This window comes from Centropristis striata, chromosome 16 (genome assembly GCF_030273125.1).
Source record: "Centropristis striata isolate RG_2023a ecotype Rhode Island chromosome 16, C.striata_1.0, whole genome shotgun sequence".
Taxonomy (NCBI): domain Eukaryota; kingdom Metazoa; phylum Chordata; class Actinopteri; order Perciformes; family Serranidae; genus Centropristis; species Centropristis striata.
The window spans coordinates 28,179,311-28,206,938 of NC_081532.1; the positions used below are offsets into that span (position 1 = coordinate 28,179,311).

Sequence of the window (27,628 nt, forward strand, 5' to 3'; positions counted from 1 at the left end):
TACCCATCAGCTATAAAAACATTTTCATACCACAAAAACCCCTACTATAGTAAAACAGTAAACCAATTATGACAGGTGTGTTATAAGAAAAAACAATTCTAGTGATTAAATCCAGTTTTTATGCATTGTAAAGAGGGAAAACCTCAATATTCACAAAGTTTGTGATGAATATCAGGTTGTTTCTTCATGCAAAACAGAAGTGGTTTAGTGAAGGTGGGTCATTTTTGACCCTGAGGACAAGTGTATATGTGTGTGTATGTGTGTGTATACAAAAAGTTAAGACAACACAAGGGTAAAGAGAACGACTATATGAAATAGGACTGCAACGAACGATTATTTTTATTGTAGATTAATCTATAAATTATTTTCAGGATTAATTAATCAGTTGTTTGGGATATAAATTGTCAGAAAATGGTGAAAAATGATTTGTTCACAACTCAGATATTCTGTTTTTTGTCCAAACGGAGTAAAGCAAACAAACAGAAAATACCAACATTTAAGATGGAATAAGAGAATTTTGACTTCCTGTTTCTTCAATATTTACTCTTTCAGTTTAATCGATCATGAAATTGGTAGGCGATTAATAATTGAGCGCAAATTGATGAATCAATTAATCTTAGCGTCTCCAACATTTAAAAAAAGGTATGAGATTCAATTTACACAGCAAAAAGTATAGCTGATTGTGAATGAAAACATTTTGAAGTGTCAAAGTAAAGGGTGCCTGGATAAGAGAATAAAAATCCTGACATAAATGACGGGAGGACTCACCCAGACCAGACGTGTAGATGGCTTTCACAGACTTCTTCATCTTATACAGAACACTGCGGTCCACATCCAGAGCCTGAACACACACACACACACACACACAGAGGCAGACACGTTAATAAAGACGTTTATCACTCTTATAGTTACCGTTTCTGTTAATCAACTTTTAAACAACCCATGTCAGTGTAATGAGCGTTGCCAGGAATATATAGTCATTTCTACACAAATAGGTACATGGGATTCAATAAAAATGTTTAGGTTGAAAATAAGACCTAAATAGCCATGAGCAAATTTTGGAGCAAAATTTTAAAGTGTCGCATTAAAAAAAATTAGGGATGTTCCCAGCAACTGGTTGAGAGCAAATAAACAAAACTGCAGTAACGTACTTTGGTCAGAAGATGGCAGTGAATCTGACAACTTTGGCCACCCATGAGAGAAAATATGTCTTCAGAAATTATTATTCATGTCAGAGTGGAAACAGCTGATCAGTAATGAGTTAAATGTTCGCTTCATCAGAACTTGTTTGCAAAAAGCGTTTTCCATCTCCAGTTTAGTGCGTTAACTATTTTTCAAAAACAGTAAAAATCACCTCAGGCAAGCGTAAAAACTTTTATGCAAACTTTGGTGTTTCCATCAAGCTTTTCTCATGAGAATATTCAAAATGTGCATCAAAATTCGTTGAGGGAAACACGGCTACTGACTCCGATTTTAGACTATTTAAATCACTTCATTTCTAGAAACTGAATTCAAGACAACACTGCAGCTCCTCAAGAACCTATAAAAAGTAAATATGAATGTATAAAAGCAGAGGTACTGTGAAATAAAGAACCGAATACACAAAAATATATCAGAAGTAATATTGTAATTGCATTATTTGACAACATTATGGCAAAAAACATATTTTCCTTATATCGTGCAGCTACAGTAGCCACACATGAGCAACAAGTTCTTCAACCTAAACGTCAGAACAGGTCGTGTGCGTCAGTACCATTACGACACGTTTCGCTTGCGGCTTGCGGTAAATCGGCGCATTCTAAAAAAGTAAAAAAGGCTGCAGTTTCTGTGAATTAATGTTATAAAACAACTGACCTAGGTTTTGGGCAAAAAAAACTTCCTGGTAAGGTGTTATATGATAAGATAAATCTTTATTAAACCAGAAGGAAATTCTGGTTCCAGATTGCTCCAAGTTACAAAAACAACCAAAATACAGGACAATATAAGAAAAAAAACGAACAAAAAAGGTAACAATAACAATATTTAATATAAACATGACTATAAATATAACAATATAAAAATAAAAAATAAAGTGTCAGAGGAATAAAGTGGGTAGACTGCAGGTGACATGGCATCTGCACTCTAAAAGACTAATCTAAGACTAACTCTAATAAAAGTTTATTACAGTAAATAAATGTACATAAATGCCTGAAGTGAAGTAGTTACAAGGGTCACGTGACTACCGTAATTTACGTAACAAACACAAGTTACGGTAAAAAACGTGATTCGCATAATTCAAGTGAAAAATGGTTTACTTTTGTTTTCACACAGCACTCGAACCACGCTCTCCTGGGTGAACATCCGCCATTTGTTGGACCCATCCACCCACCGTGCCTCCAACCGAAGCCAGAAATCCGCCAATTTAACTTTAACTAGCTTCGCCATCAGTCACTACGTCAGTCTCGCTGTTTTTTACTGCCTGTACACACGACCTATATTGACGTTTTTGGCGGGAGGACAGGCTGACATGAGGATGACTTGGCTGTTTTTATACCTTCAAAGCTCTGATTGGTCGAACTGACACTCGACTGTCAGTCGATGGCAGTGACTCATCAGTGAGTTGTAGAAACAGGTTCCTATTCTGATTCAGCAACTGTGCAGAGATGTATATTTCACCTTTGTGAGGTTAATAATGTTCAGAGACTGAGGCAGAGAAAGATGTTGAGTCATCTCATGTTTTCTTTCTCTGCATCCTGAATGCACGGCTCCATGTGGCGGGTACAGTTTGTGTGTATGCCACCTCCACCACGGCTGCAAGTAATGAATTATTCAAGGAGAGCTAAGAATAGACTTGAGCTGCACCGTGGGTTATTGTGTTTGTGTGTGTGTGTGTGTGTGTGTGTGTGTGTGTGTGTGTGTTTGTGTTTGTGTGTGTGTATCAGTATAATAGCTTGTAGAGCGCGAGCAGTGAGCATCAGTCTCTTACACACACTAACCTATGAATAACCACAGTCACACACACGCTTTGACATGCATTGAGCCCACTTTCACTCACTAACCAGAACAAACAGTGGGAGTCCTGCTGAGACAATGCAGCACTGTACCAGTGATGAGTGAGGGAGTCTCTGTGGGGATGAGGGGGATTTTTGGGAAATGAGTTTTTCGGGACTTTATTAAGCATGTCAGCCCGAGCGGGCCAAAGCTGGCGCCACTTTCCCCTGCCCTGCTCCCCATCGGACGGACACATATCAGATCCTCTAGTCCCCTTGAAAACAAAAACACACAATGGCCCCCATTCAGCTGCAGCACACACACCAACACTGCACACACCCACACTGTTCTTTCCACAACACCACTAAATGTAATGACGAAATGAATTCAATCCATAAATCGGTGCTGTATTAATATTCAAGCTATGAGCTGTTTGCTATTGCAAAATGGGAGTTTTCCCTGGAGTCATATTTCACACACTTGCAAAGACGCACATAAAAGGAACACAAAGAGACTTTAAAGAGGGGGAAATGACAGATATATTACGTGTCATTCTTGGAGGGAGGGGCAGAATAAAAGAAGAACACAGAGCTCAAACGAAAGACGGGAGCAGCGACCATTTACTATGACACACTGCAGATGTGTCACCATCACAACATTTAAAGTAGAGGAGGTGTCCTTTTTATTACAAGATTTTAAGACTTGAAAATGAGTAGTGGCACTACACCACACAGCAAAGTATTTTGAGGTGAATGTTTAAAAGCTATCTAGTTATAAGATTTACTCTTTTTAGTCTGACTCTTTTAGTCAACAGTTGAATTTAGGGGACACAAACAGCCTAATGAGTCACAATCAGGTGCTAATATGCGAGAGAGAAAAAACGTACTGCAAAGTTATTTTGATAATCACAGCAAGAAAAAAGAAAAGGTGTAATTGATATCAACTTTATTCCATGGAGCTGCTTCAGTTTCAGGTCAGTGGAATTGTTACTGCTCACTAACTTACTAAATAATAAATAATAACTTATATAGCACCTTTCAAGAAACCCGAAGGACACCTTACAGTACAATACAGTAGGATGACTAAAAATTGGGCACTAATGACCAGTTGAGGGGGTTAAGTGAGTCCAAAAGCCTTTGTGAAGAGATGGTGTTTGAGAAGTTTTTGCTAAGATGTCCAGGGAGGCAGCATTTCGGGTTTTGGTCGGAAGAGAGTTCAAGAGGGTGGGGACTGTGGAGCTGAAGGCACAAGCCCAATAAGTTTTTAGTTTGGTGTGGGGGGTGATGAGACTTGACTAGAAAACTAGCCATTGTTATGTTCTTAGTAAAACCTGTGCTTTGCCGATTATGATTAGTCAAATATCTGAGAAAATGACTAATCATGCTGCATCAAGTTGGCTCATCAGTGGCTGTGATAACAACCAGTTTCCCAGAGGAAACCCTGATGTGTTGAGCCAACAGCTGCAGACCTAATCTACTGTATGTTGCCCTCTGCGTCAAAATAAAAAGATGGACAGCACCAGACCTGAATCTAGAAGAAGAAGATTACTTAATTAATCCCACAATGGGGAAATTCAACCTCTGCATTTAACCCATCCCTTTTTACACACAAGTGAACACACCATGCAAGGAGCAGTGGACAGCACATTACTGCGCATGGGGAGCTGTGTGTTAGGTGCCTTGCTCAAGCGCACTTCAGTCCTAGACCTGTCAGTACCGGGATTCAAACCGGTGACTCTCCAGTTACAAGCCCGATTCCTAACCTCTAGGCCATGGACTGCCCCGTCTCTTCGCCCCATATTACACCTATAAACTTCATAACCTTGAGAACTTTGAACCTTTCTCAGTGTGTTTTCAGTTAATAAAAGTTAATTGGAACTCTTCGGTCGCCTAAAATTGTCTTGTTTAAAGTTTGGTTGTACTTAAAGACACTCTAAGGAGTGGCAGTTGCAGTGTGCAGCTGACCAATAACTTTTAATACCAAAGCAGCAGTTACATGATAACAGAGCAGCCATCTGACTGTGGTGACATAGCATATGCAGCAAGAGATTTAGTCACAAAGTGAACAGATTGCTATAAATCTCTTGTCCATTTGCCTCGTCTTCCTTCACAAAAATACGACACCACTGCAGGCAAACCAACAGAGTGCTGCGTTTCTATTTGTCTGCTCTTTTACTATACTATATTTATATACTTTTCTGACAGCCATTAACTGGATCAAACATGTTTTGGCACCATTTTTCTAGCCGTCTTATGAAATTATGAGTGAAACACCCACAGACAGCGTGGTGTATTATTGATTCTTTGCACCACTCATCTGGTAAGAACCGTTACATGCTTTACTTCAGTCGCTCACCCGCGTTTGACCTTCCATCCTCGCCCAACAGCATCAAATAATCAATCAATAAATTGCGATTTTAAACAGATTTTATGGGCTCATTTTGGAATTGGCTTCTGCAATACTGACACAAAGGAGCGATGCAGTTCTGACAAAGATATAATGGGAATATTAGGACGTCTTCTTAAGCATAATTTATAATCAAACAGTTTAAAAAAAAAATCCCAAATCATATATTCCGTGTCTTGTGTTGATCTGAGATCCAGTTTCAAGCCCTCGACTGTCTAACAGAAGCTCAGCTACCAGCAGAAAAGCTTCCAGTGATCTCAAGGAGTGGATTTAACACAGAGAGCAGAGCCGAAGGAGGTATCAGCTCTGCAAAGAAAACACTCTGCGACTGTCTCCAGTTACCCTTTAAGAGTCTTTGTGTGGTTGGAGTGGCTTGGCGGTGCAGACAGAGATCGCACTCTGTGTTGCTGTATTTTTCTCACTCTCTGTCTCTGTGTTTGTTTAAAAGATACCTGTTTAACAGCATGCAGGCACAGTGTGTGGCTGTGTGGGGTCTGAGCTGCAGTTGCTGGGGCCAGACAGAGCTAAATGGATAATGGCATATGTAACAGATGAGTCATTTAACAGCAGTCGAAGGAACTAAAACCACAGCACTGTAAGTCTTACTTTTACTCAGAGGAACAAGCAGCTGGTCGGCTTCTTTTAATTTGCACAGTAACCATCAGACATCACACTTTATTTTTAGCTTGTTTTACTTTGACTAAGTGGTGCTGTCTGGCAGTTTATTTTGGGTAAACACATTTGTTGGTAAAAGGTGATGATTTTTCTTTTTAAATCTAACCTGCACTGTATTTTTTGTCATTTAAATTATAATCATTTGGTTTTAAGGTTTGAGTTCTGGTGAGAATGTATAAAATAAATTAAAGTAGCCACTATAATGTCACCCATTGCCTTGTGAACTACTGTTTTAAAGACTCAAGACTGGCTTTTAGGCCCTCACCATCTTGGGGATTTGGTGCCAAAAGTGACCAGATTTGGACAAGAGTGGAGCTGGAGACGTAACACAAGCTACCAGTCGTGTTGGGCCAGGTACTGTTAGCATAGCAAATGCTAAGAATGAATGCTTAATTACCAATCAAAGTTAGTGCTTGGGTAGCAAGGTGCATCTGTAAATGACTGCAAAAATACCCTGAAATATTGTTGATATTCTACCTTGATTTAATATCATAATCATAAGCAGCCATGTCACCCACAAAGTGCTGAATTTTCTCGAACAGGTTTTGACATAGTGAGGATTTAAAGGGCACCTATAATGCTTTTCCATATTTTGTGTCCTCTACAGAATGCTACAATGTTCTATGTTATTCATATTGATCACGGTCGTGGAAAAAGGCTTTTCACGGTCACATTTTGACTTACATCCATTGGTTGACTTACTGGGTCATTTCTACAGTATAGCATAAAATAATAAAGCCATCAACACTTTGTTATAGTGATCTTAGCCCCTGGTTGACCTCCACATAGAGTCAGTAATCAGCCTGTGAATCAGTTTGACCAGCAGAAGCCTTACACACACACACACACACACACACACACATATATGAGCATGGACATCACAACTGCCACCAAGGTCTTCCTCGCCCTCACACACACACACACACACACATATATACAATCAGGGTGTATCACGCTTCAGCAGACCCTTTCAATCTGCAGAGTGGTCTGACAGGAGAAAGGGGCGAGACAAGTGGGGGGACAGACAGGCGGGGTAATAAACCAGCTGAGCACAACAAACACACTGCTCTAAATCACTCACACTCTCACATGAGCACACACACACACAAACACACACCCACTCACTCACATGAACACACTCTCACACACACACACACACACTCACGCAAACACACTCACATGAACACACACATCCACACTCACTAACACACACTCACGAATACACACACACACTCACGAATACACACACACACTCACGAATACACACACACACACACACACACACACACACGAACACGAACACGAACACACACACACTCGCATGAACACACACACACTATCACATTCTCAGGCAAAGAGCCTTCTTGTTGTTTTGAGTAAAAAGTGTCTACTTTTACCGTGAAACAAACTATTCACAGTGAGAGGGGAATTCCATTGCTGTGTAGCGTTTCAGCAGCGCGGGATCAGAGCTGAATCCTCACACAATAGGCCGAGCCTCCGAGCCTCCGAGCCTAGAGCTGCTTCACAAGCACACTTCACATGGCATTACTGCACAGTCAGCATTTTTCCTCTCCTGATAGCAGCTCACTGTAAACTAAGCAGCTGGTTTTTTTCTCCCTTCCTGCTGCTGACTGACCGTTTCGGATGAAGCCGGAGGAGGAAACCCCCCAAACTGAAATGAATTAATCCATGTCTTAACGCATGACATCATCAACACCATCATCATCATCGTTGTGATTACAATCAGGCCCATCTGCTGCCAGCCAATGTAAAGGGACTATAACAGCAGTGCTGGGTCGTTGGGGTCGTCGCCACAGTGATCCATTTACTTATGGCCGTGCATTTCCTGAATAGTAGAGTAGCGTGTGTCAGATTACTGATCTCTGTGAGCACAGTACAGATAGATAATAACTAATGTGTGTGCATGGACAGATAGAGAGGGGAAGAAGATACTGTAAACCTAATTAATGATGACGATACTCAGATAAGATTACAGCATGAACAGCATGACCAGACCTGCTTTCAGAATATGACAGTTTGGTCGTTTTGAATAAATAGCTACAACAATTTTAAAAAAGGACTGGGCGATATGGCAAAAAAATGATCAGGATATATTTTTTCATATCATCCAATCTCGATTATGGTCACAATTTTTTTATAGTGTTGTTAAACTGCCAGTTTTAAAGGATCTGTATTGAAAACTAAAGAAAATAGTGATCAGTTCAATATCTTATTAACATAAGAAATAAATAAAGCAAATTAAATAAGATGAACATGGCCGCAATAGATGACGCTCCATAGCTGTTCCGACACTATTGAATGCACCATACGTGTGTGTGAATTGCCGTGCTGTGAATTGCCGTGCTGTGAATGTTTTTTTCTCTCTATACAGCGGCAGATGGATTGTAATTTCCTTTGCTCTTTCCCAACATTCACCTGTTCCACCCAGTCCTGGCTGACATCTACAAGTACATCTTAATAAATTAGAATATCCTAGAAAAGTTTATGTCAGTAATTCAATTCTAAAAGTGGAAATAGCACATTATATAGATCCATTACACACAGAATGAAACATTTCATGTCTTTATTTATTCAATTTCTTCTAATTATAATGAGTATGGCTTACATTTACTAAAGACCTAAAATTCAGTGTCTCAAAAATTTGAATATTACAAAAGACCAATTTTAAAAAGTGCTTAATATGGAAATGTTGGCCTCTGAAATACTACTAAAACTATATGCACTCAATACTTGGTTGGGGCTATTTGACTTGAACTACTTGAAATTGACTTTTCCATGATATTCTAGTTTATTTAGATGCAACTGTATTTCGGCTCCGTGTTAAACTCCACGTTGGGTCTTTCTGTTTACTTCTCTGGCAACTTACTAACAGAACTGGAGCAGGAAAAGGTCGACCCTGATTGTCATCACGCACATGTCCGACATGTTTGATCGAGTAAATATGCTCACAGCTGATCACTGTAATCAATCTGAAACTTATCGTGATCACTAATCGTGATCATATAATCGTCCAGGCCTAATACAGAGATTAATGAAATGGGAATCAAGAATGAAATGAAGTAAATCCTGAAGACATTTCCCTCTTCCAGGCCTCATAACCACCTCCTGTTGGCCCTGTAGTTACCACAACCACCTTTGGAAGAAAAGGGCAGAGAAGAGCCCAAAAATAGCCAACTAATTTCCGTATATAGTAGCATTTTTGACTGCTCTCAAAAGGCAAAGTTCAGCTGGGTAAGCACAAAGTCCCACTGCAAAGATTCAGACTGAGGCGAATACATTTAATATGCTTTGCCCAGCATTTGTCAAGGTCTTCAAAACCAAAACAAGAAGGGGAAATTAGCCAGAGAGGGTCGCCGAGTCTTCTCATAGTGCAGCCATTGTCCACATGAAACGTTCAAAGTCTCTTTATAAGGCTACGACCGAAGAAGAATGCAAAGCTAATTCTGGACACCAAACAGGGTTAGGGAAATTTGTTTTGGATACGTTTCCCTAAAAAAAGGGCATTTTTCTTTTACTGGTTCAGTGCAACGCCAGCAAAAAAGCAGAAAAATCAGATGTGGTAACAGTGTAGAGCTGCAACGATTAGTGGACTAATCGATCCAATGTTCCATAAAGAATTAAACTGTTTTTATAATGGATTAATTGTGAAAGTTGTTTTTTATGTGGCAGAAAATGCTGTTTTTCAGCCTCTCAAATGTGGAGATTTACTGCTTTCCTCCGTTTTATATCTAACTGGGGATTTCCACCGGACGCGTTACAGCAGCAGCACGTCTCCACAGCGTTTTTGCTGCGTCTGTCAATTCACACCGGGCGCGTTACAGCAGCAGCACGTCAGCTTAGCGAGCCGGCCGTATACACGCGAGATAACGAGATCACGCGATAATCCTGACCATACGGGAGACCGCAAGATCCCGTGATAAACTTTAAACTCTATTTATACAGTCTATGGATAAACTGTGTGTAAAAAGTAAACAACAACAATAAAAACCTTACTTTGCTTCTCTGAGGTGAAAGATATGTTGATCTGACCATCTATCTTTATAAAAACAATATGTTATGTCATAAATGATTGTATGATGTTCCACTTCAACAATCAGTCTCTTGTCGTCCGTGTCGCCGATCCTCTGAGACCCTTTGATTGATTGATTGCCGATCTGGTGCCCCGGTCATAACATAATGTTGATGTGAAGTAGTTTTAGGCTGCATGAACTGCGTATTGTGTTTTATTTTGAAAGGAAATGTTTTACGAGTCGGACTTCCTGTCTGGTGCGATCTGCTCTGTTGAGATTCACGCGATTTGGCAGCGTCTCGCGGAGAAATAGAAGTCCTACCTAATGCTCGCGTAGAGACGCTGACGCGCGCTGCAGGAACGTTACGCTACGCGCCTGGTGGAAATGCTCTCATTGATTAGAGTGTTACCTATTTGCAACGTCATACGCGACACTGACGTTACGCTGCAGTAACGCGCCCGGTGGAAATCAGGCTTTATTCAACAGATATTTTAGTTTTGTTTTTTACATTAAGATGTCCCCTTGGACTTTTAAAAACTGACATTTTTCAGTATTTTCTGACAGTTTATAGACAAAAATATTCATTCAATATTCATTCATATTCAAGAAAAAATAGGCAGATTAATCAATAATTGGGGTGTTAAAAAAATTGTATAATCGATGCATCGCAATGCAGATGTGGATGATTCTGCATCGATGCAGTGACAGTCCATAATCAATAATTAGACAGATAATTTGGGTAGTATGCTTAAGCTAGGCCTATATATTTATTATTTTGGTATATTTTGGTTTTTATATTTACATTCAGTTACATTGAGGAGTACACTGCACTAGTATACAAAATTATTTTTTTTATCATTAATGATTCTTGCTACAGTTTGATACCATTTTAGTATAAATCTCCTAAGTACATCTGCCATCTGCCAGTCATGTGTGTGATGTTTTCCACATTCACGATCAGGAATGTCCTTAGAGCAGAAGGAAGTTGCAACTTGACTCCAAAAGTTGGCTATACATTTTGTAAAGTACTTGAAATAATAAAAGTGAACCCACATTTATCAGACCAGTAGTATTAAGTGATGAATAAGTAACCATGTGCTGTTATATATAAAAAAAATAAAAAATAGAGGATGTAACATATCGTGATGCATCGGGGAATTCAAATGAAAATCGTAATCAAATCGAATTGTGAGACCCGTGAAGATGCACAGCCCTAATGGATAATGAAAACAATTGTTAGTTGCAGCCCTATAGGTGTGACTTTACTTGTAGCTCACAATTATTGATCAATCTGCAGAATGATTAATTGATGTTTTTATTTCCCTGAAGTAGGTAAGTACTTTTTTTTATCCCGAGGAAAATTCAAGCATCCAGTGGCAGCATTCAAACATACATTGAACATACATACTATACATACATTAAAAATACAAATAACCTTAACCTATAAATAATTAACCTATGATAAATCTGAATTTACATTTAAACCTTTGCTAAAATATTTAAACATTTGCAGAGAAATTGGACATTGGCCCCTTAAGTAAAATAACCCAGGTCTTTCCATTTAAAAATAGCCATTCTCAGCACTCCAAGACTAATATTTGAGCTTCTGTGAGCAGAAAGCTGACTTCACATGTAAACAGAGTGATGGGGAAGAGGGCGAGACGCCGCCGTCTACGAGTAGAGTGAGTCCAGCTAACGGGCCCGTTTTATCGTAGTGCTCCAGTGCTCTTACTCCGCCGTGTGAAGAAGAAAGACATTCCTGGATGATTGCATGCTGGAGTGAGTGACAGGCAGGACAGAGAGCCAGCCCCATTGTTCCTGCCGACTAACTATCTGCTGATGACAGCATGTCTGCTCGGCAAGACGCTGTCCCACTTTTCTCAGAGGCCCCATCACCATAAAGCACACACACAAGTTCAATTTTAACAAAACACAATCAGAGCACTCCTCCCCGTCTGTAGTACCGATATCGTCATCACACACATGTAGGTTGTGTCTGGTGCCTCTTTATAACCCTGCCTAACCCTTTAAGCCCTCCCTCCCCCTGTGACAGGCAAGGGAACAGTCTGCCGCACAATCAGGCAGTAAGAAGGCTGCTGGCTGGGATGCAATTATCCAATTTATTCTGTGCATGTGTGGGTACAGTATCTGCGATGGCTTTGGCGGCTTGTTATCCATGTTTCATGAAGGTGCCAGATGTTTCACGATCAAACTTCAAACCCAAACAAACTTCACTCCTCGTAGAAAACTACTCAAACATCTAAAGAGTGTGTGTTAGCTCTTGTATAACTCACTCACCCAGTAGGAACATAAATAAAAAGCCCCAGTTTTGATGTGAAAATCATGGGTGAGACTTGACATCACGTTAATCATATTTATTTCACCACAGCGCTGCGGTCGGCCCACACTGTTTGGAGAAGCAGCATAAAGGGAAACTGAATCTCTCAGCAAGACAGTTTTAATTCATTTTCCTCTTAGATCTTTGAATTTCCAGATCAATAAATGCCACCATTCACAGTATCAGTCCTTCAGACATTAAGTGTCTCTCCACAATATTACACATGAGCTGGGATGCTTTCACAAAAACGTCAAATGACATCTGAGGAAAAGAGATAAACGGGTCAGACCACCAGGAGAATATATAGCTGCCCATTATTGGGTAGATTTTTTTTCAACCCACAGTTGAATGAGGTACTTAGCAGTAAGATGGTTTGCTCCCAATTTAGAAAAGCAGGCAGAAGTACCGGTGCGAAAGCTAAGCAATGTACTGCTGTCTACATGGGTGGCACCATAAGTGGGCGATATATATATATCGTCTACAATAAATTGTTAACGTTCTTTTCACGATGTGCAATTCTACATTATTGAGTATTTATATTATCTCCCAAATAAACGAAAGGCGCATAGACGGTAGAGGAGAGGTGCATGAAAGTCACTTTCTTAACAATATTAAGGAATGATAACGTGCCACTTCTTTGCTCATGCTTGTATGCTGCACAATTTACCCATTTAACGTCTCTACACTGAAGTTTAACCGGGAGTCTCTTGAATGCTTAAGTTTAAAGAAAATAAACAAGAGCTGTGGTTCTGAAACATTGTGTCCATCCATAGATGTCCTGGTAAGCAAAAGGAATTTAACAGCTATTTTGGGGGTAAAGAAATCACATTTTAAAGGATATCATCAGATTATCCTTATCGGAAGTTTTTTTTGCCCGTATCGCCCATCCCTATATCTGCTTTAATGCACTTAAATATTTAGAGTATTATCACTTTTTTCCTTGGCATCAATTACACAGACTAAATAAGCAACAAAGGCAGAGATAGACCAGCAACTTCCATGTTCTGTAAGGTAGAATTATGTTTTTTTCAATGGAGACTGGGGACTTTGAAGAGAGCATAGATAAGATCTATCTTATATCTATAATCTAAAAAGATCCCTTTAAATCACCTGAAAGCAATTTATGGAGAGCTTCCCTGTAGAAAAATAAATATAACACCATATCATCAGCCCTATCCACTACATTACAGAAGGAGACACGTCAGCTTTTCTGCAGGTGTGGCGTTCAAGTGGTCGCCTGCTGCTGCTGCTGCTGTAAATACACTGCTGACCAGCCCTGGGCCAGACACAGAGCTGCTGTCTACAGCTCCACATGTGCCACAGTGAGGGTAAACACAGGAAGGCACTCGCTCTCTACCTCCACATCCACAGAGGAAAGCTGTGACTCATTCAAAACATATGTCAAATATACAGTTCAACCCTGCAGGCATCAAAGAGAAGACACATCCCCGAGGAAGCTGTGCTCAACTCAAACTGTTGGCCTTAACTTTTTTCTATTACATTTGAAAGGCTTCAGATGGCACCACTGCAAGGTCGACTCTTAACTTCAGTCCTTTCAATGGATCCCGAACTACAAATCCACTGAAAGAAAAAAATCCATCTGAAAACACCCTTTCAAGTGTCTCATTCACAACTTTTCTCCATGCTGAGTGAGTAAAGTCAATATTAGGATAGAAGTGGGTTCCATCGAGCCTGCCGCTAACAGTCCATGGTTGCAGGGTTTCTCTGTTCTCTCAGACAGCTGAGATGTGTGTAGGCAGCCTGCCCCGGGGGAGGCTTGGAAAACTCCAGCATGCAAGTTCAGTGGGAGTGTGGGTCAGAGAGAAAGGGAGGGGGAGGGTGCTTTTTACTATGTCATAAGACTGTCTGACACGAGCTCATTAAAAACACACATGCACAGAAGTTGAAACGTACTTTCTCCAAGCTTGACTACCACCGAAAACTAGTAGGATAGGACTGTTCTGTGCATGTTTTCTGCCTGGTTGCAAGGTATTCAAACTTCTTATCTACCTCGAAGTCTTCTGGTATTTTAGCACTGGGACACTTGGGGCTTTACAGCTCCTCAGTGAGCACTACAAAGACACTGCTGGACCAGAGCCTCGACTGCCAGCTGCCAGAAGTCACACTGGGATGACAACATCAACTGCAGTGCTTTAAGTGTTAGAGAAAATAAACTTTGATGTTAACTGCTGAGGCGTTGTTCAGGACGTTTTTACAAGGTGAGAGACCCGGGCAGAACTTTTGTTTCCGTTTGGTTTTCCCAGACGGCTGGTGATAATTCTACAGTGGCAATGTTGTTGTTTTTCAGAGCCCTTAACCAAGTTTCACATTGACGTAATCGTTAACATTGAAGATGAGAATTTTCTCACTGACTGCATGTCGTCAACCATCCTTAAATAAAACTTTAAAGAAGGAGGATTACACATTTTCAGTCCATAAAACACAATGGATAAAAATCACAGTGGAGACGTGATGGCGCCAAGTTTAAAACCTGTTAAAATAGTCTCCCTGGCTTTGAGGGGAGTCTTTAATAAAGTTTGTAAAGTAGCAGGAGGCTGATAAAAACCAAGTTGGAAGAAGGGGCTGAGAAATAAGGACCAAATGTGCTGCACTTTGAGGGAGGAAAAAAACTCCTCTGACTTCACCTTGGAGTCTCTCTTTGGCTCTTTTCACATCGACGTACGTGTCAACCTCATGGTGTCAGAAAGCAGTAACGGTGGAGGCAAAGTGGCCAACAGTTACCGCACAGTTCTGTAGTGTGATGATGCCTGAGAGAGACAGGAGGAAAATGACCTGCTTTCTCCTGGAAAACGCAGCAGTAAAACACTACAGAGAGACTTAATTTCAAAGTTTTTTAACTCTGCTGGGAACTCACAACATGAAAAGAGTTTCTCTTGACCTAAACTGGGCCCTTCAAAGAAACACAGACAACTGAAAGACTGAAGAAGAACATCGCCCAAAGTGGTGTCACATAGATAAAAATGTGAGCTGGTTTCATTCCAAATATGAAAGTGTTTTTGCTGCTACGAACTCTAAGGATGACCTCCTTTTTGTGAAGAAGACAGAAGAGATTTGAGATTATCCAATTTCAGAACCCATTCAGAACCGCATTTTACAATGATTTAGCCTCTGGGAACAATGTCCAATAGTTCTCTTGTAACTAATTGGATATCCGGACCAAGACTACCTCTTCTGTTTGTCATCGTTTACAATCCAGTTAACAACTTCACAACTCTCTGTAGGTGTCCATTGACATCTCCGTTAATCTCTATGAACAGAAATCTTCATATGTGTTAGAATAATCTGTTATTCTGTCTGTGTTATCTGTCTCTGTGGATGTGGGTCACTATCTGTGGACGTAGGTCACTATCTATGCATGCGCAATTCAATATCTGTGTATGTAACCTCTCTCTGTGCATTGATAGATTAATCATGCAAGCTGCTTTGCTATAATTTTCATGTGCTAATACTGTTGCCAAACTATTGGTAAACTGATTGCATTTACTCCATCTGCTTAAACTTTCTCTGCCCTACTTAGAGTAAGATTCTATCATCACAAAAATATTTATTTTATATGGATATTGCAAAATCTGTGTCTCCAGTAATATCTCTACAGATTGTTGGTGATTTGAAAGTTTGTTGCAGGTCGGGTCACGGACATGATGTGCTAAGCAGAAAGATAACTGTCTTCTCTGCTTGGTGACATGATGTGTCCACAAATTGAATAAACTGACAAATCAGCGGTTCGAAAGGAGGCAACTTCTGGAAGAGATCAACCTACATTTTTTAGTAAACCTCTGTTAGGTTATAAAAAAAAAAAAAGGGTTCAGGAAAAGTAGACTGTTCCAGAACTCATGAACTGACCAACCCATGGATTGTCAGGGACGTGTAGATTGAACCCAGAGACTCTGTAACTGCACATTTCTTGACGTATTGTAATAAAGTGAAGTTAAACTGAGAACTCGGACGTCTCCTGCTCATCATTCCCCATCAAACGATCGGCGCAGAGAAATAGGTGAGAGGATTTGTGTTGGAGTCTGATAATTTAATTTTAAAGGTTTCCTCATGTATTTACCAACATATGAAAAAACGCTTCACAATCATTTACCACAATAACTCATTGACTTTGGAAACATCATGCATTTACTGGACTTTGTTGTTGAAACAAAGTTTTTCCATACAGCTGAAAAGGTGCACTGGATTTATAACATAAGATAAAATAACAGCATAACAGAATGCTGCACAATAATCATTTTATCTTGATTAACTTGCAATAAATTTCAATTAAGTGCTCAGCCCTAATATGAATGCAGAAAAATAATTTTAAAAAGTCTGAAACGAAATCACCGTCAGACTTTAGCTGTTTGGTTCCGAGACTGCATTTTGGCCAATGCATTCTCTATGGGGAGAGCAAAAGAGCCATGCTTACCTGCAGTCAATCAAAGCAGCTTAAATGTGAACGGTCAATACTACTGACTACAAATGGAAAGCAGAATTACCAATGCTAAAATCTTGTTCTGTTGCCTAGAGATGCTGCAATTATATGCAGACATCTGTTTAGAGACATTAGAGCTTATCAGACCATTTGGAATTTTAAATGATTCATTATATGAAGCAAAACACAAAATGACAATGAGCAAAGTATCTTGAATTGAAAAATGCCTTCTTGCAGTATCACACAACCGAGTTTGGTCCCATCTGAGTCAAAAGCAATCAGACTAAAGCTCCCTTGAGTGCCTCCAAGGAGTTCAAAAACATTTCCCCAACAGAGAAGAAGAAGTCTGGGCCTGTTCCCTGAGTGAAAGTGACAGCAGGACAACAGAACTGTGAGGATTCACCCCTCCCAACCCCACCCTGGCCCCAAGCAGAGCTGAGTGGCCAGGACTACAAATCAATGGTGGAGTTCATTAATGAAGAGGCAGGGCCTGTCACGGAACAATAGCCGCCAACAGGAGCCGCCTGAGACAATCTGGGCCAAGACACTCTGATGGATGAGACGAGCTTTAAGTTCCCATTTACCCCGGTGCCTCTAGTGTCCAGCCCCCTAACCTCTGTGAGCATCCAGTCTCGCCTTTCACCTCGACCCCCTACACCAGGCTGGACCAAACAGACCTACCGGGGGCTGACTGTGGCCAATGGACTCCACACAATCTGGTTGATAAATTCAGTATTACCATCCAAACTGAATGAGAATAGACAGTCTACAAGATTGAGTAAAAGCCCATCACATCAAAACAGTCAAAGCTCATCAGGGGATAAGAGAGATCATGGCTTTGAATCGACTGGGACAGGACTGTGACCTTCGCCCCTGGCAGATCAATGGGGAGGGCTGCTGCATTGTAATGAGGGCTAGGTCAGAGCCTGAATCTGGGTGATAACAGATCCTGCTCTAAACAGCCCTGGAAGTGGGAGAGACACCTCTCATTTCAAACAAAGATCCCAGAGGAAACACTGAGGTCCCATTGAGGGTGAGAAAAGGCTTTGCTATGACCAAGGTTAGGATGATCCACCACTGAATCTGAAAGTTAGAATCCAACACAAGGTGTTTGTGTTCAATTAGTGCTCTGAACCAAAAATTGCAGTCTTATTTATCTAATATGGTCTGAGAGCTGTTTACATCTTGGCATGCCAACAACAAATCAAGTTGTTGACTGTTCAATAAACCCAGCAAGCCAAGTATCCTGAGTATAGAGAACACTGATGAGGGGCCAGAGCTTGAGATACCACATCACCCCAAACTACATTCCTTCCAAAAACACAAGTTCTGGTTCACCTTTATTCAAGGCCAAAATGATGACATTATTGTTTGAACTTAAAACAATTTGGGAGATCTAAACAAGAAAACACTTTTTATCTAATAACAGAGTTCTCCCTCAGGATTTGGAAGAATGCCCGTATTTGGCTTTGCTTCAAGTACTTGGCTTACTCTGGTGCATTAACTTGAGTTAGGCAAAGTCAAGGGACAGCGGGGACAGCGGCTGTAGAGCGAGGGTGAAGGGAGGAGACAGAACTGCTGTGATCCTGCCAGAAATCCCATTTCAATTATAGGAAGCATTAAGCTTCTTAGGTGGTATACTGAAGACGGGCCAGAGTGGCTCAGGGTTTGGACTGCTCACTTGGGCCAGACTGCACATTCAGACCATGTGTGTGTTAGAGCTTGTACATCCATGCGTGTGTCCTTAAAGCTATTAAATGTGGATTGTCCCTGCATCGATAATCCCACTGTCTGGAGCCTTGTTAAAACTTTCCTCCAGGCCACCTGTTGCAGGGGGGCAGCTGTTGTCCCGAGCCAGGCCACAGCCGTTCCCGCCAACCTTGCCTGGAATGGGGGAAGGAATCAGGGCAGAAGAAGGCCTGGCTCGGGAACTACTCCAGCTCCAACACAAGCTGGCAGGCTGACACATGGAGAAGAGTTACGAGAGCACACTTGCCTTTGGATGTTAAAACATCAGCCATAAATCATTACAATTTAAATGAGACGTTTCAGTACAAATCGGTAGTAGAGAGCAAGAGTTTTGTTCTGCGTCAACCTGTTATGCAAAGACAAAGCAGTGTAGCCACTGAGCCAGCTGGAAATGAAATGAAATGAAATAGCAAATGAGATATCATCTTGTGTTAGCAGAAGATAAGGGTTCATGTCAAGTTAAAGCATGTAACCAAAACAACCTGATGGCCTGAGATTAAGCTTAGAGGTGCTTTAAAGGGATGAGAGACTAAAGACACTCACAGCAGGCACTAAACTGCTTTTTTAACACTTAAGTTCACTGAGAATCTGCTTATTTTACAAGCCCCATTACCTTGTTACACACTAACATCAGGGAAGCTTGTAGCAGTCCATGAGAACCAGACTGGTGTGGCCTGCACAGCCAGAGCCAACAGTTGCCTTTGGATGCTGCGAATACCGTCGCCATTCCCAGAGGTACTCCCTAAAAACCTCTCAACAGATTCAAGTAGCGAGGCAGCATGCCATATGAGTTCATAGCTGGCATACCAGCGTGATGGACCACTGTTGGATGAAATAATAGCCAGATGGAAGAGTAATGATGCTAGCCTCCAGGACTGAGTCACCCTCAACCCCCCCGAACACCAGTAATGACCCATGAAAAACTGACTGGGCTATAAATAAACCTTATTCATGGGCGAAAAATGAATAAACTGGACAAAGGGATATGGGACAGAGGGAGAGGTCTAATGGATGGGTGGGTTTCTAGCACATATACTGGAAGATACAGAACATGCAGCAGCTTTGTTTCCCTCCTCGGTATACAGTTACTGCAGTATTGTTGGTGGTCATTTGGGCTCATGCAAGGCACAAGATCCCAACTGCTTCTACAAGCATCACAAGATAAATATCTTTTCTCTGTTTGAAAGGATCTCAGAAGGGAAGGGAAGTCCAAGGGGATCATGAAGTGGGTCTAGGGCTGGGCATTATGACAATAGATAGTTAATGTGATTTTGTATATATGATTCAATATAATCTTTAAAACCCAGCAGCCGAACTGAGTTACAGATATATTTACATCATTTGGATGATACTTTGGATGATCCTTCCAAGTGGGAATAAAGCTGGAGCGAACTAACATGGACTATTCAGTATACAAAAAAGGCATATAGGCCGTTTATTTGTTCATTAAATTACCCCAAAACGTTATATCTGATAACCATCGTTATCAAGATATACCTGACTATCGGAACATTTTTAAAAATTATAAAGGTTTTTTTTTGCCCACAACGCCCACCCCTACTATATAGTAAAAAAAAAAAAAAAAGATTAATTTCTATAATTTTCCGATAACGACAATCTAACAATATCCTTTGAAATGTGTTTTCTTTACCCCCCAAAAAAGCTGTTAAAATTCTTCTTGCTTACCAGGATGGCTGGACACAATGTTTCAGAATAACAGCTCTTGTTTATTTTCTTTAAATTTATGCATTCAGGAGACTCGTAGTTAAACTTCAATGAAGAGACATTAAATGGGTAAATATCAGTTTGTTTTCTTTTTGAGATATTATAAATACTCGATATTGTAAAATTGCATATCGTCAAAACAACCTTAACGATATTATCGTAGACAATATATATCGCCCACCTCTACTATATCGGGATAGAGCATTTTAGCCGTATTGGTCAGCCCTGACAGCGTAATTTGAAATCACTTTAAAGACAGATGATCAGTTGCCTTTCATGAACATTTTAACAATATTTTGTATTGTATTACTGTTTTATTTCATGCTGTTTTGTATGTTTTTCTATTGAGCTGTATATATTTTTATAAAAGTCCATCTTGGGACAAGCATTAAAAAAAAGCTTCGTTTATGAATGTTGTGGTACGTGGAATTGGTTGATGTACTTGTACCTGCAAACATACAGTGCTGCAGAGTTAGGTATGCTGCAGACATCAAGAGCAGAACTAAGCTTATGGGCCAAGAGGGACCGAAACAACTTGAGGGTATTTGTATTTATGCATCAAAAAGAGGGGGTAGTCTAAGACTGCATTACAAGCATGCACTCAGACTCTACCTGTCAAGCAACTCTGAATCACAAAGCAGCTGTAAAGCCATGAAACATAATATGTCCCTGTCTTTGCAAATATATGCAGCTGACAGACTGATCAAAGGGCTACACTGCTGACAACACAAAAGCTTGTCTTGAATGTCAAGTAGCGATGACTGTTTTGCAGCCAAAGCCCTAATACTGAACAGCCATACTTCTCCAGTCTACTGTATGAGTCTGTTCCACACTCAGTGTATTCAGTTCAGCTGTGATTTAATGCACAGTGATCCCAATAACTGATCCACTTTGCTAGACAATTGGTACACCATTAAAGCTTTTAACACCAGCCACAACTGCTCAGTGAGTCGTAAATGCAGCACCGTGACATTACACCAATGTACTTGTGTTCATACCTGAGCTAGAAGTGGATGCACTTGAGATTTGTTCAAGGAGACAACTCTATTGATTGCATCATTTTTTGGAGTCTCTTTCTGTCGAGCAGGTTTCTGTAACTGGGGCATAAAAAACAGTCACAGATGCAAAAATAGACTCAAGACGATTACACTGTGTGCCAGTTTCTGGCCTCAGACAGATATCCTGCAGACATCCACGTGAGTTTTTCTTGGGCGAGACAAAAGCACTGGGGCATTTTTGTCAAGATCAATACTCACAATCACACAGAGGTCAGCTCAGCCCTCGGGGCTGACGCCTCCTTCATATTCAACTTGAGAGGTCATGTTTTTAACACGGAAAGTTGAGCACACAATTGGCTTTGTGTTTTAGTTTTACCTCAGGAAATGTGAGGGGATGGGAATGGATGTCACCTTTTCAAATGTGGAGAATGATCTTGTGTATTCTGAAACTCAAAATTGTGCTTTCTAGAGGTGTGAATCGTCAGAGGCCACTCGATACGATTTTATCCCAATACTTGAGCCAGGATACGATATTAATGCAATTTTAAGCATTTTGCGATTCAATATATTATGATTTAACTGTTTGAATTTAATTTTGTGGGCACAAAATGCAGTTAATCAAGAATTGTTTTGTCAAATAAGAGAAAATTCTCAGTCTATTCATCTCACTTCAGTCTTTTTATTTCTCCACAATGAGAGTCAAACCCACAGACTGACCAACAAAGGATTCAGTCAAACTGAACTGATATCAAACATGTATGGACGACAACAACTGCAGCATTTTATCAAACTTTCCTCAACTTTAAGCTTCACTGCTCTGAATTTTTTTTTAATTAAACATAAAAAAAGCCTAATTTCGCGTTTTTCGACAACTTCCTGACACGATATCCTGTCACACATGATGCCTATAGGTTCCTTATATCTTATAGTTTCATATTATACCAGTTTCTCAAGTATATTCCTAAAAGTGAGCCCACTACGGCGAAAATACTGAGGCCCACTGGCCGTAGCAACGATAAATATCTATACTAGGCGGCCATGAATCGATATAATATTGCCATGCAATACTATGCTGTTTCTATTTTTTCACCCACCTCTAGTGTTTTCTTCAGTGTCACACTTATAAACCAAAAAGCAAGGTTTAACATATGTCACAATGTTTCATTCAAATTAACTTCAAAACCAGAATTTAAACACAAAGAATCTGACAAAGTTATTACTGTCAGGATTGGATGCGAGCATTCCTTGTGTACTTGAGTAGTCACGGCAGATCATTTTGGATGCATGTTTGAGGGGGAAAACCAGATCTTAGAGCTCTTATTTCTGAAACGTCTGGACTTTGGTCTTGCCTGAGTAAAGTCAACACAAGTGTGGAGGAATAAGAGCCATGCTTCACAGGAGCACAGAGGGGGGCCGTGACACAAAGCCTGGCATCCTCTTACTGGATAAACAGGTTTTTATTGCCGTGGTTTTACCAACACACACACACACAAACACACACACACACACTCACACACACAAGCTCTCTGAATGCCCTCTTAATAGCCAGCAGTTTAAAACTACTAGCCTAATTAAGGTTGTGTCAGATGCAATTAAGTTTAGAATGAAGTAATTACGCAACATTTGCACCCATTTACATAAAACCTCTGAGCACTTTAGTCTCCTCTCCTGTTAATGTGTTTAAAAGCTGCAAGTAAACAACCAGACCCAGAGGTCAGTTTTAAAGGTCTTTGAAGAAAGGTGAGGCTCTAAGTACATCAGCTATTTTAAACAAGCTCCATTTGGAAACAAGAGCACTGACGCACTCTATTTCCTGCAGACGGGCTTTAAATTAAAAGTGCATTGTAGACTTAATTGACAAAGTGTGCTGTATTTGGATTAGTGTTCTACTAAACTGAAACACACCACACTGTCTTCTCACAAATCTACCTGTAATAGTGCTTTTTTTTTTTTTTTTTTTTTTTAAAGGAGTGTGGACAACCTGGCTGTACACGGACACACAGTACAGGTAAGTATGTTTGTATTGCTGTTCTTTTCTCTAACAGGTTTGACGAGCTAAACTTCTCTGTAATTTGTACCAAACAGAGAGCAGTGTGTGAGCCATCTGGCACAGCAGATTTACACATTAATCATACCCCTTGTCAAATTAATCTCCCCTCTCTACAAGCAACACCCACACAAAAAGTAAACTTGTGTCAAAACAGAACGGATGTATCAGTGACGTCAAGTGTGACCTAATGCAAGACTTTTCCTAAACAGGATTCCTCCGATTTTACAATCATAGTCGGTTTACTGGTCTTGAACTGTGAAAAAGGTTGAAAAAAAGTCTGATTACTGATCTCAAAAGGATGTAAAGTAGACTGTAACTGATGATGTCAAGTTTTACATTTTTACAAAAATCTCTGGGTGATTTTAAGAATTTTGCAATATGGTGAGTATTGTGATACAATATATTGCGATTTAACTGTTTAACTGTATTTTGTGTCGATAAAATTAAATTCAATCAAGAATTGTTTTGTCAAATCAGAGAAAACTCAGTCTATTCATCTTACTTCAGTCTTTTTATTTCTCCACAATGAGAGTCAAAGCCACAGACTGACCAACAAAGTATTCAGTCAAATTGAACTGAACTGATACCAAACATGTATGGACGACAACAACTGCAGCATTTTATCAAACTTTCCTCAACTTTAAGCTTCACTGCTCTCAATTTTTTTGAATGAAACCTAAAAAAAGTCTAATTTTGCATCGTTATCGTATCCTGACACGCATGGTCCCTATAGATTCCTTAGATCTTCTAGTTTCATATGATACCAGTATCTACAGTATATTCCTAAAAGTGAGCCCGCTACGACCTCCGGAAAAAAAACAACTGCAAAAATACTGCCGGCCAGTTGGCCATCAGAACGCTAAATATCGATACCTTATGGCGGCCATAAATAGATAATATTGCCACTTAAAATATTGTGATACTATGCTGTATCGATTTTTTTCGCCACCTCTAACCTATATATACCCAGATATAGCATGTTTTGTGGTTATTCAAGAAATAAATATTGTATATTAAATTACCACATGGAAAAGCTCATTATAGGACACTCCATACTATGAAATAACCTAAAAAATTGCCATAAGGCAGTTCGGACACTGTTTTTTTTTTAACATTAAATGCATTGTGGGGAACGTAACAAGAGGAATACGTAGAATAAAAAAAGACAATATGCCTGGTTCTGCTGTATCGATTTTGATCAGTGGAGTACTTTTTTAAAAACAATCTAATAATGCACAGTTATACTCTACAGTCGCTTGTGGCTACAGTTCAAAAATAAGTCTGTAAGGTGCATATTGTGAAGTCAATATATGCACATATATGCAAAATGTTTATAACAACTTTTTTAATTGACAGCATTACCATATGCTGGATATTCATGTGCCAGAAAAACAACGCCAGGGCAACAGAAGTTAGTGTGTAGAAATGTTGAAGTCAGCAACAAAACAGACATGAAAACTCATAGACACCAATTCACAAAACATCCGGGCGTCCTCAACTGTCAGTGCAAGGGGAACGTCTACGAAGTGAGCGCTGTTGTTAAAAACTGCTGCTGGAGACAAGGTCAGAATCAGCACAATGTGTCTGAAAGTCAGCACAATGCTGAAAACAGCTAAATCTGATATTTTAGTCTTCATGAATATACAGTATATGGATGCATCATTACACTCAAGGGTGAAAGAGTCATCCTCTTGACACTAACGGGTATAAAAAAAGTAGATTTTTAAACTTAAAATACCAGCTGCTGGTTGATGCATGTCTGTATGTACATAATGTAAATGTGGTTTTGTTTGCGTGCGTGTGTTTGAGATTCCAGCAGGCCGGCAGACAATAAGGGGAAGTGTTCCCCATCCACTGCAGCGTTTAATTGGTCAAACAGACCAAAGTGAGCGAGGTCTTGTTGTCCCAACAATAAGGCCTTGTGTGCCCTGAGCCTGAGCGTGGGGAGGTCAATGTGAAACACCAACACGCTACTCCACATCGCTGCAACGACAACAACTGAGGACCGTCACTGAAAACAAAACAGCTGAATTTAATTCTCAACCTCAGAAACCAGAGATTACTGCTGAACTATTGTTTTAAAGACTAAAATCCACACACTTATGTGCTTGCTTCTACAGAAAAGCACATTCCCCTGTAAGCAGAACAAATCCTTCACAATAGCAGATTAATTGCTATCTTAAAACCACCAGCAGCAGAAGCACAAAGGCTTGAATGAAACAGTGCGTAGCAAGGTGTGTGACGCCCATGTGGAGCACCTGTCAGCCTGAGCAGGTGTACGTCTGTCTGGCTGCCTGGCTGAGCTAAACCAGCCACAAACACAGGTTTAAAGCTAAGTAGTAGTAAAGCTGACAGCGACGTCTCTGCTCATGATGAATGTTTTACAATAAAAAGGTGCAACACAGAAAGTAGTCTGTCACGATTCCAACTTTTCCACTGTGAAATCAGGAGGAAATTGTCCATTTAACCCCAACTAACAGAGCAGAGACACACTAACACACATAACACACCGAACTGCTCATGTGGGAAATTCTATTTTTACCAGCAGGCAGGGCGAGGCTCTACCATACAGCACACAAAGTAGGGAAACTATAACAAGGGAGGGAGGGAGGCGGTGGAGGGAACAAAGCGGAAGTGTCCTTCCTCCTGATGACCTGCAACACAAAGTGTTCCCTGTGTGCATATACAGTGTGATGCAGCTGCAAACTGGGGAAATAGAGCAACATTTCTTCCTCAATCATGGAAATACATACTTTTTCTCCCTTTACACTATATGCATGCAGTCTATTTAGATTATAATGTTGTGTGTTTCTCCTGTTTATGTGTATGTTGTGCAAATGACATGTTTATGTGACCAGTTAGAGATGTGAAGAGATGTGTTTTTTCTTTTTTCTCCCATTTTTTTATTTATTTTTTTCTTATCCAAACTGAGGGTCTACAGATAAAGAGGGTCGATTGTTGGGCAGGTAGAAAGCCCTTTAGGGCAAATTTGTCATGCATGATTTTTTTTTTTTGCTTTAAATATAGCTAACTGACTTGTCTACACCTGCCCTTGCTGGCTAAACATCAAGGAGACAGAAACAATAATGAAACTACTGTATAATGGCACACTAGAGATCCTGTACAGTAATACAAATCCTGATGAACAATGGCTGAGCTGGTTAGAGTAGGAATATGAAGCATGAGGAGCTGCAGTAGAGGGCGATTATTATTCACATTTTATAGAGGTGACCTACGACTCTAAGCTGACATAAATCTTTACAATTAAACTCTCAGATTAGTGTTTATGGGGACGACAATCCCGGTGCACCAGAGTCACTCACCTCCTCCAGGGCAGCCACTGTGTTCCTGCAGTGGGACATCCTGGTGGTGAAGTTAGAGGCAGTCGGCGATTTATAATCTTCATTCGTCTCCGCCACAAACTCTGAAACGGTGATCTGGTCCGGCATGATTAATCCCCCTTCTGTTAATGATAAGAAGAAGCACTTTTTGTAATCCCCCTTCTCGTGTGTGTGGGTTTTTTAGGGACAGAAAAGTTCACAGCAGTAATAATGTCTCCCGCGGACAGTAAACCATGTCTGGGTATGTTTATGTCATTCCCTTGTTTTCTCCCGACACCATCCAGTGCAGCGGTGTTGCACGCTGGCTCGAGGAGTTGCAGCGTTGCCGCGCTGAGCTACAAGGTGATGGGTAGGTTATATCTCTACTCTCTGTCCATTCAGAGTCACAGCAGGTCCTCCTCTGCTCACAGGACAGAAAAGTAAGCTTCCTCGGTAGGGTCGGCTCTTTATCCTCCTCCCGGTGTTCCCAAACCTCCGGTAGTAGCGAGGGGTAAGAACTTCTTCCTCCTAGCCCGGGGAAACAACAACCAGGCGTTTCAACGGGAGCGCAAGAAATTGACAAAGGTAGAGGAGGGGATTCAATGGGAGCGCAGCAGCCAATCAGAAACAGCGGCTGGTAATTGGCAGCCAATCAGGGTCATTGGGAGGCGTGGTCTCATGCTGCATTCAAGTGCTTCTTGTGAACTTTCTGTGTGTAGTGAAAGCCCTCAAAGTTTTATTAGAGTACCCTGTAAAATATATTTACTGTACTTTTTTTCTTGTTTTCTTGTTTTTTATACATTATGTGCAAATGAAACAAAAAAGGTATTACAATTTTGATACAAATATTAATATGTATTGATATTTTTTATATTCACACATTTTGCTCCTGTTTTTGCTGCTGTGACAAGTGAATTCCCGTTTTCAATAA

The 27,628-nt window shown here is 40.4% G+C and overlaps 1 protein-coding gene across 3 annotated transcripts in view; it reads right to left on the reverse strand.

The window, feature by feature from the left end:
- asap2a (ArfGAP with SH3 domain, ankyrin repeat and PH domain 2a) overlaps positions 1–27,381 on the reverse strand; it is an 86,854-nt gene extending 59,473 nt beyond the window's left edge. The window contains exons 1-2 of one of the 3 annotated variants that reach the window (XM_059353141.1): positions 26,701–27,380; positions 769–841 (exon numbers count right to left, since the gene is read on the reverse strand). In XM_059353141.1, the coding sequence (XP_059209124.1) occupies positions 769–841; positions 26,701–26,826 (199 nt within the window). In that variant the 5' untranslated portion in view covers positions 26,827–27,380. Of the gene's footprint in view, positions 1–768; positions 842–26,700 lie in introns of all 3 variants that reach the window. The other 2 variants (XM_059353142.1, XM_059353140.1) reach the window with 2 other exon arrangements.
- Positions 27,382–27,628: the final 247 nt, after the last annotated feature.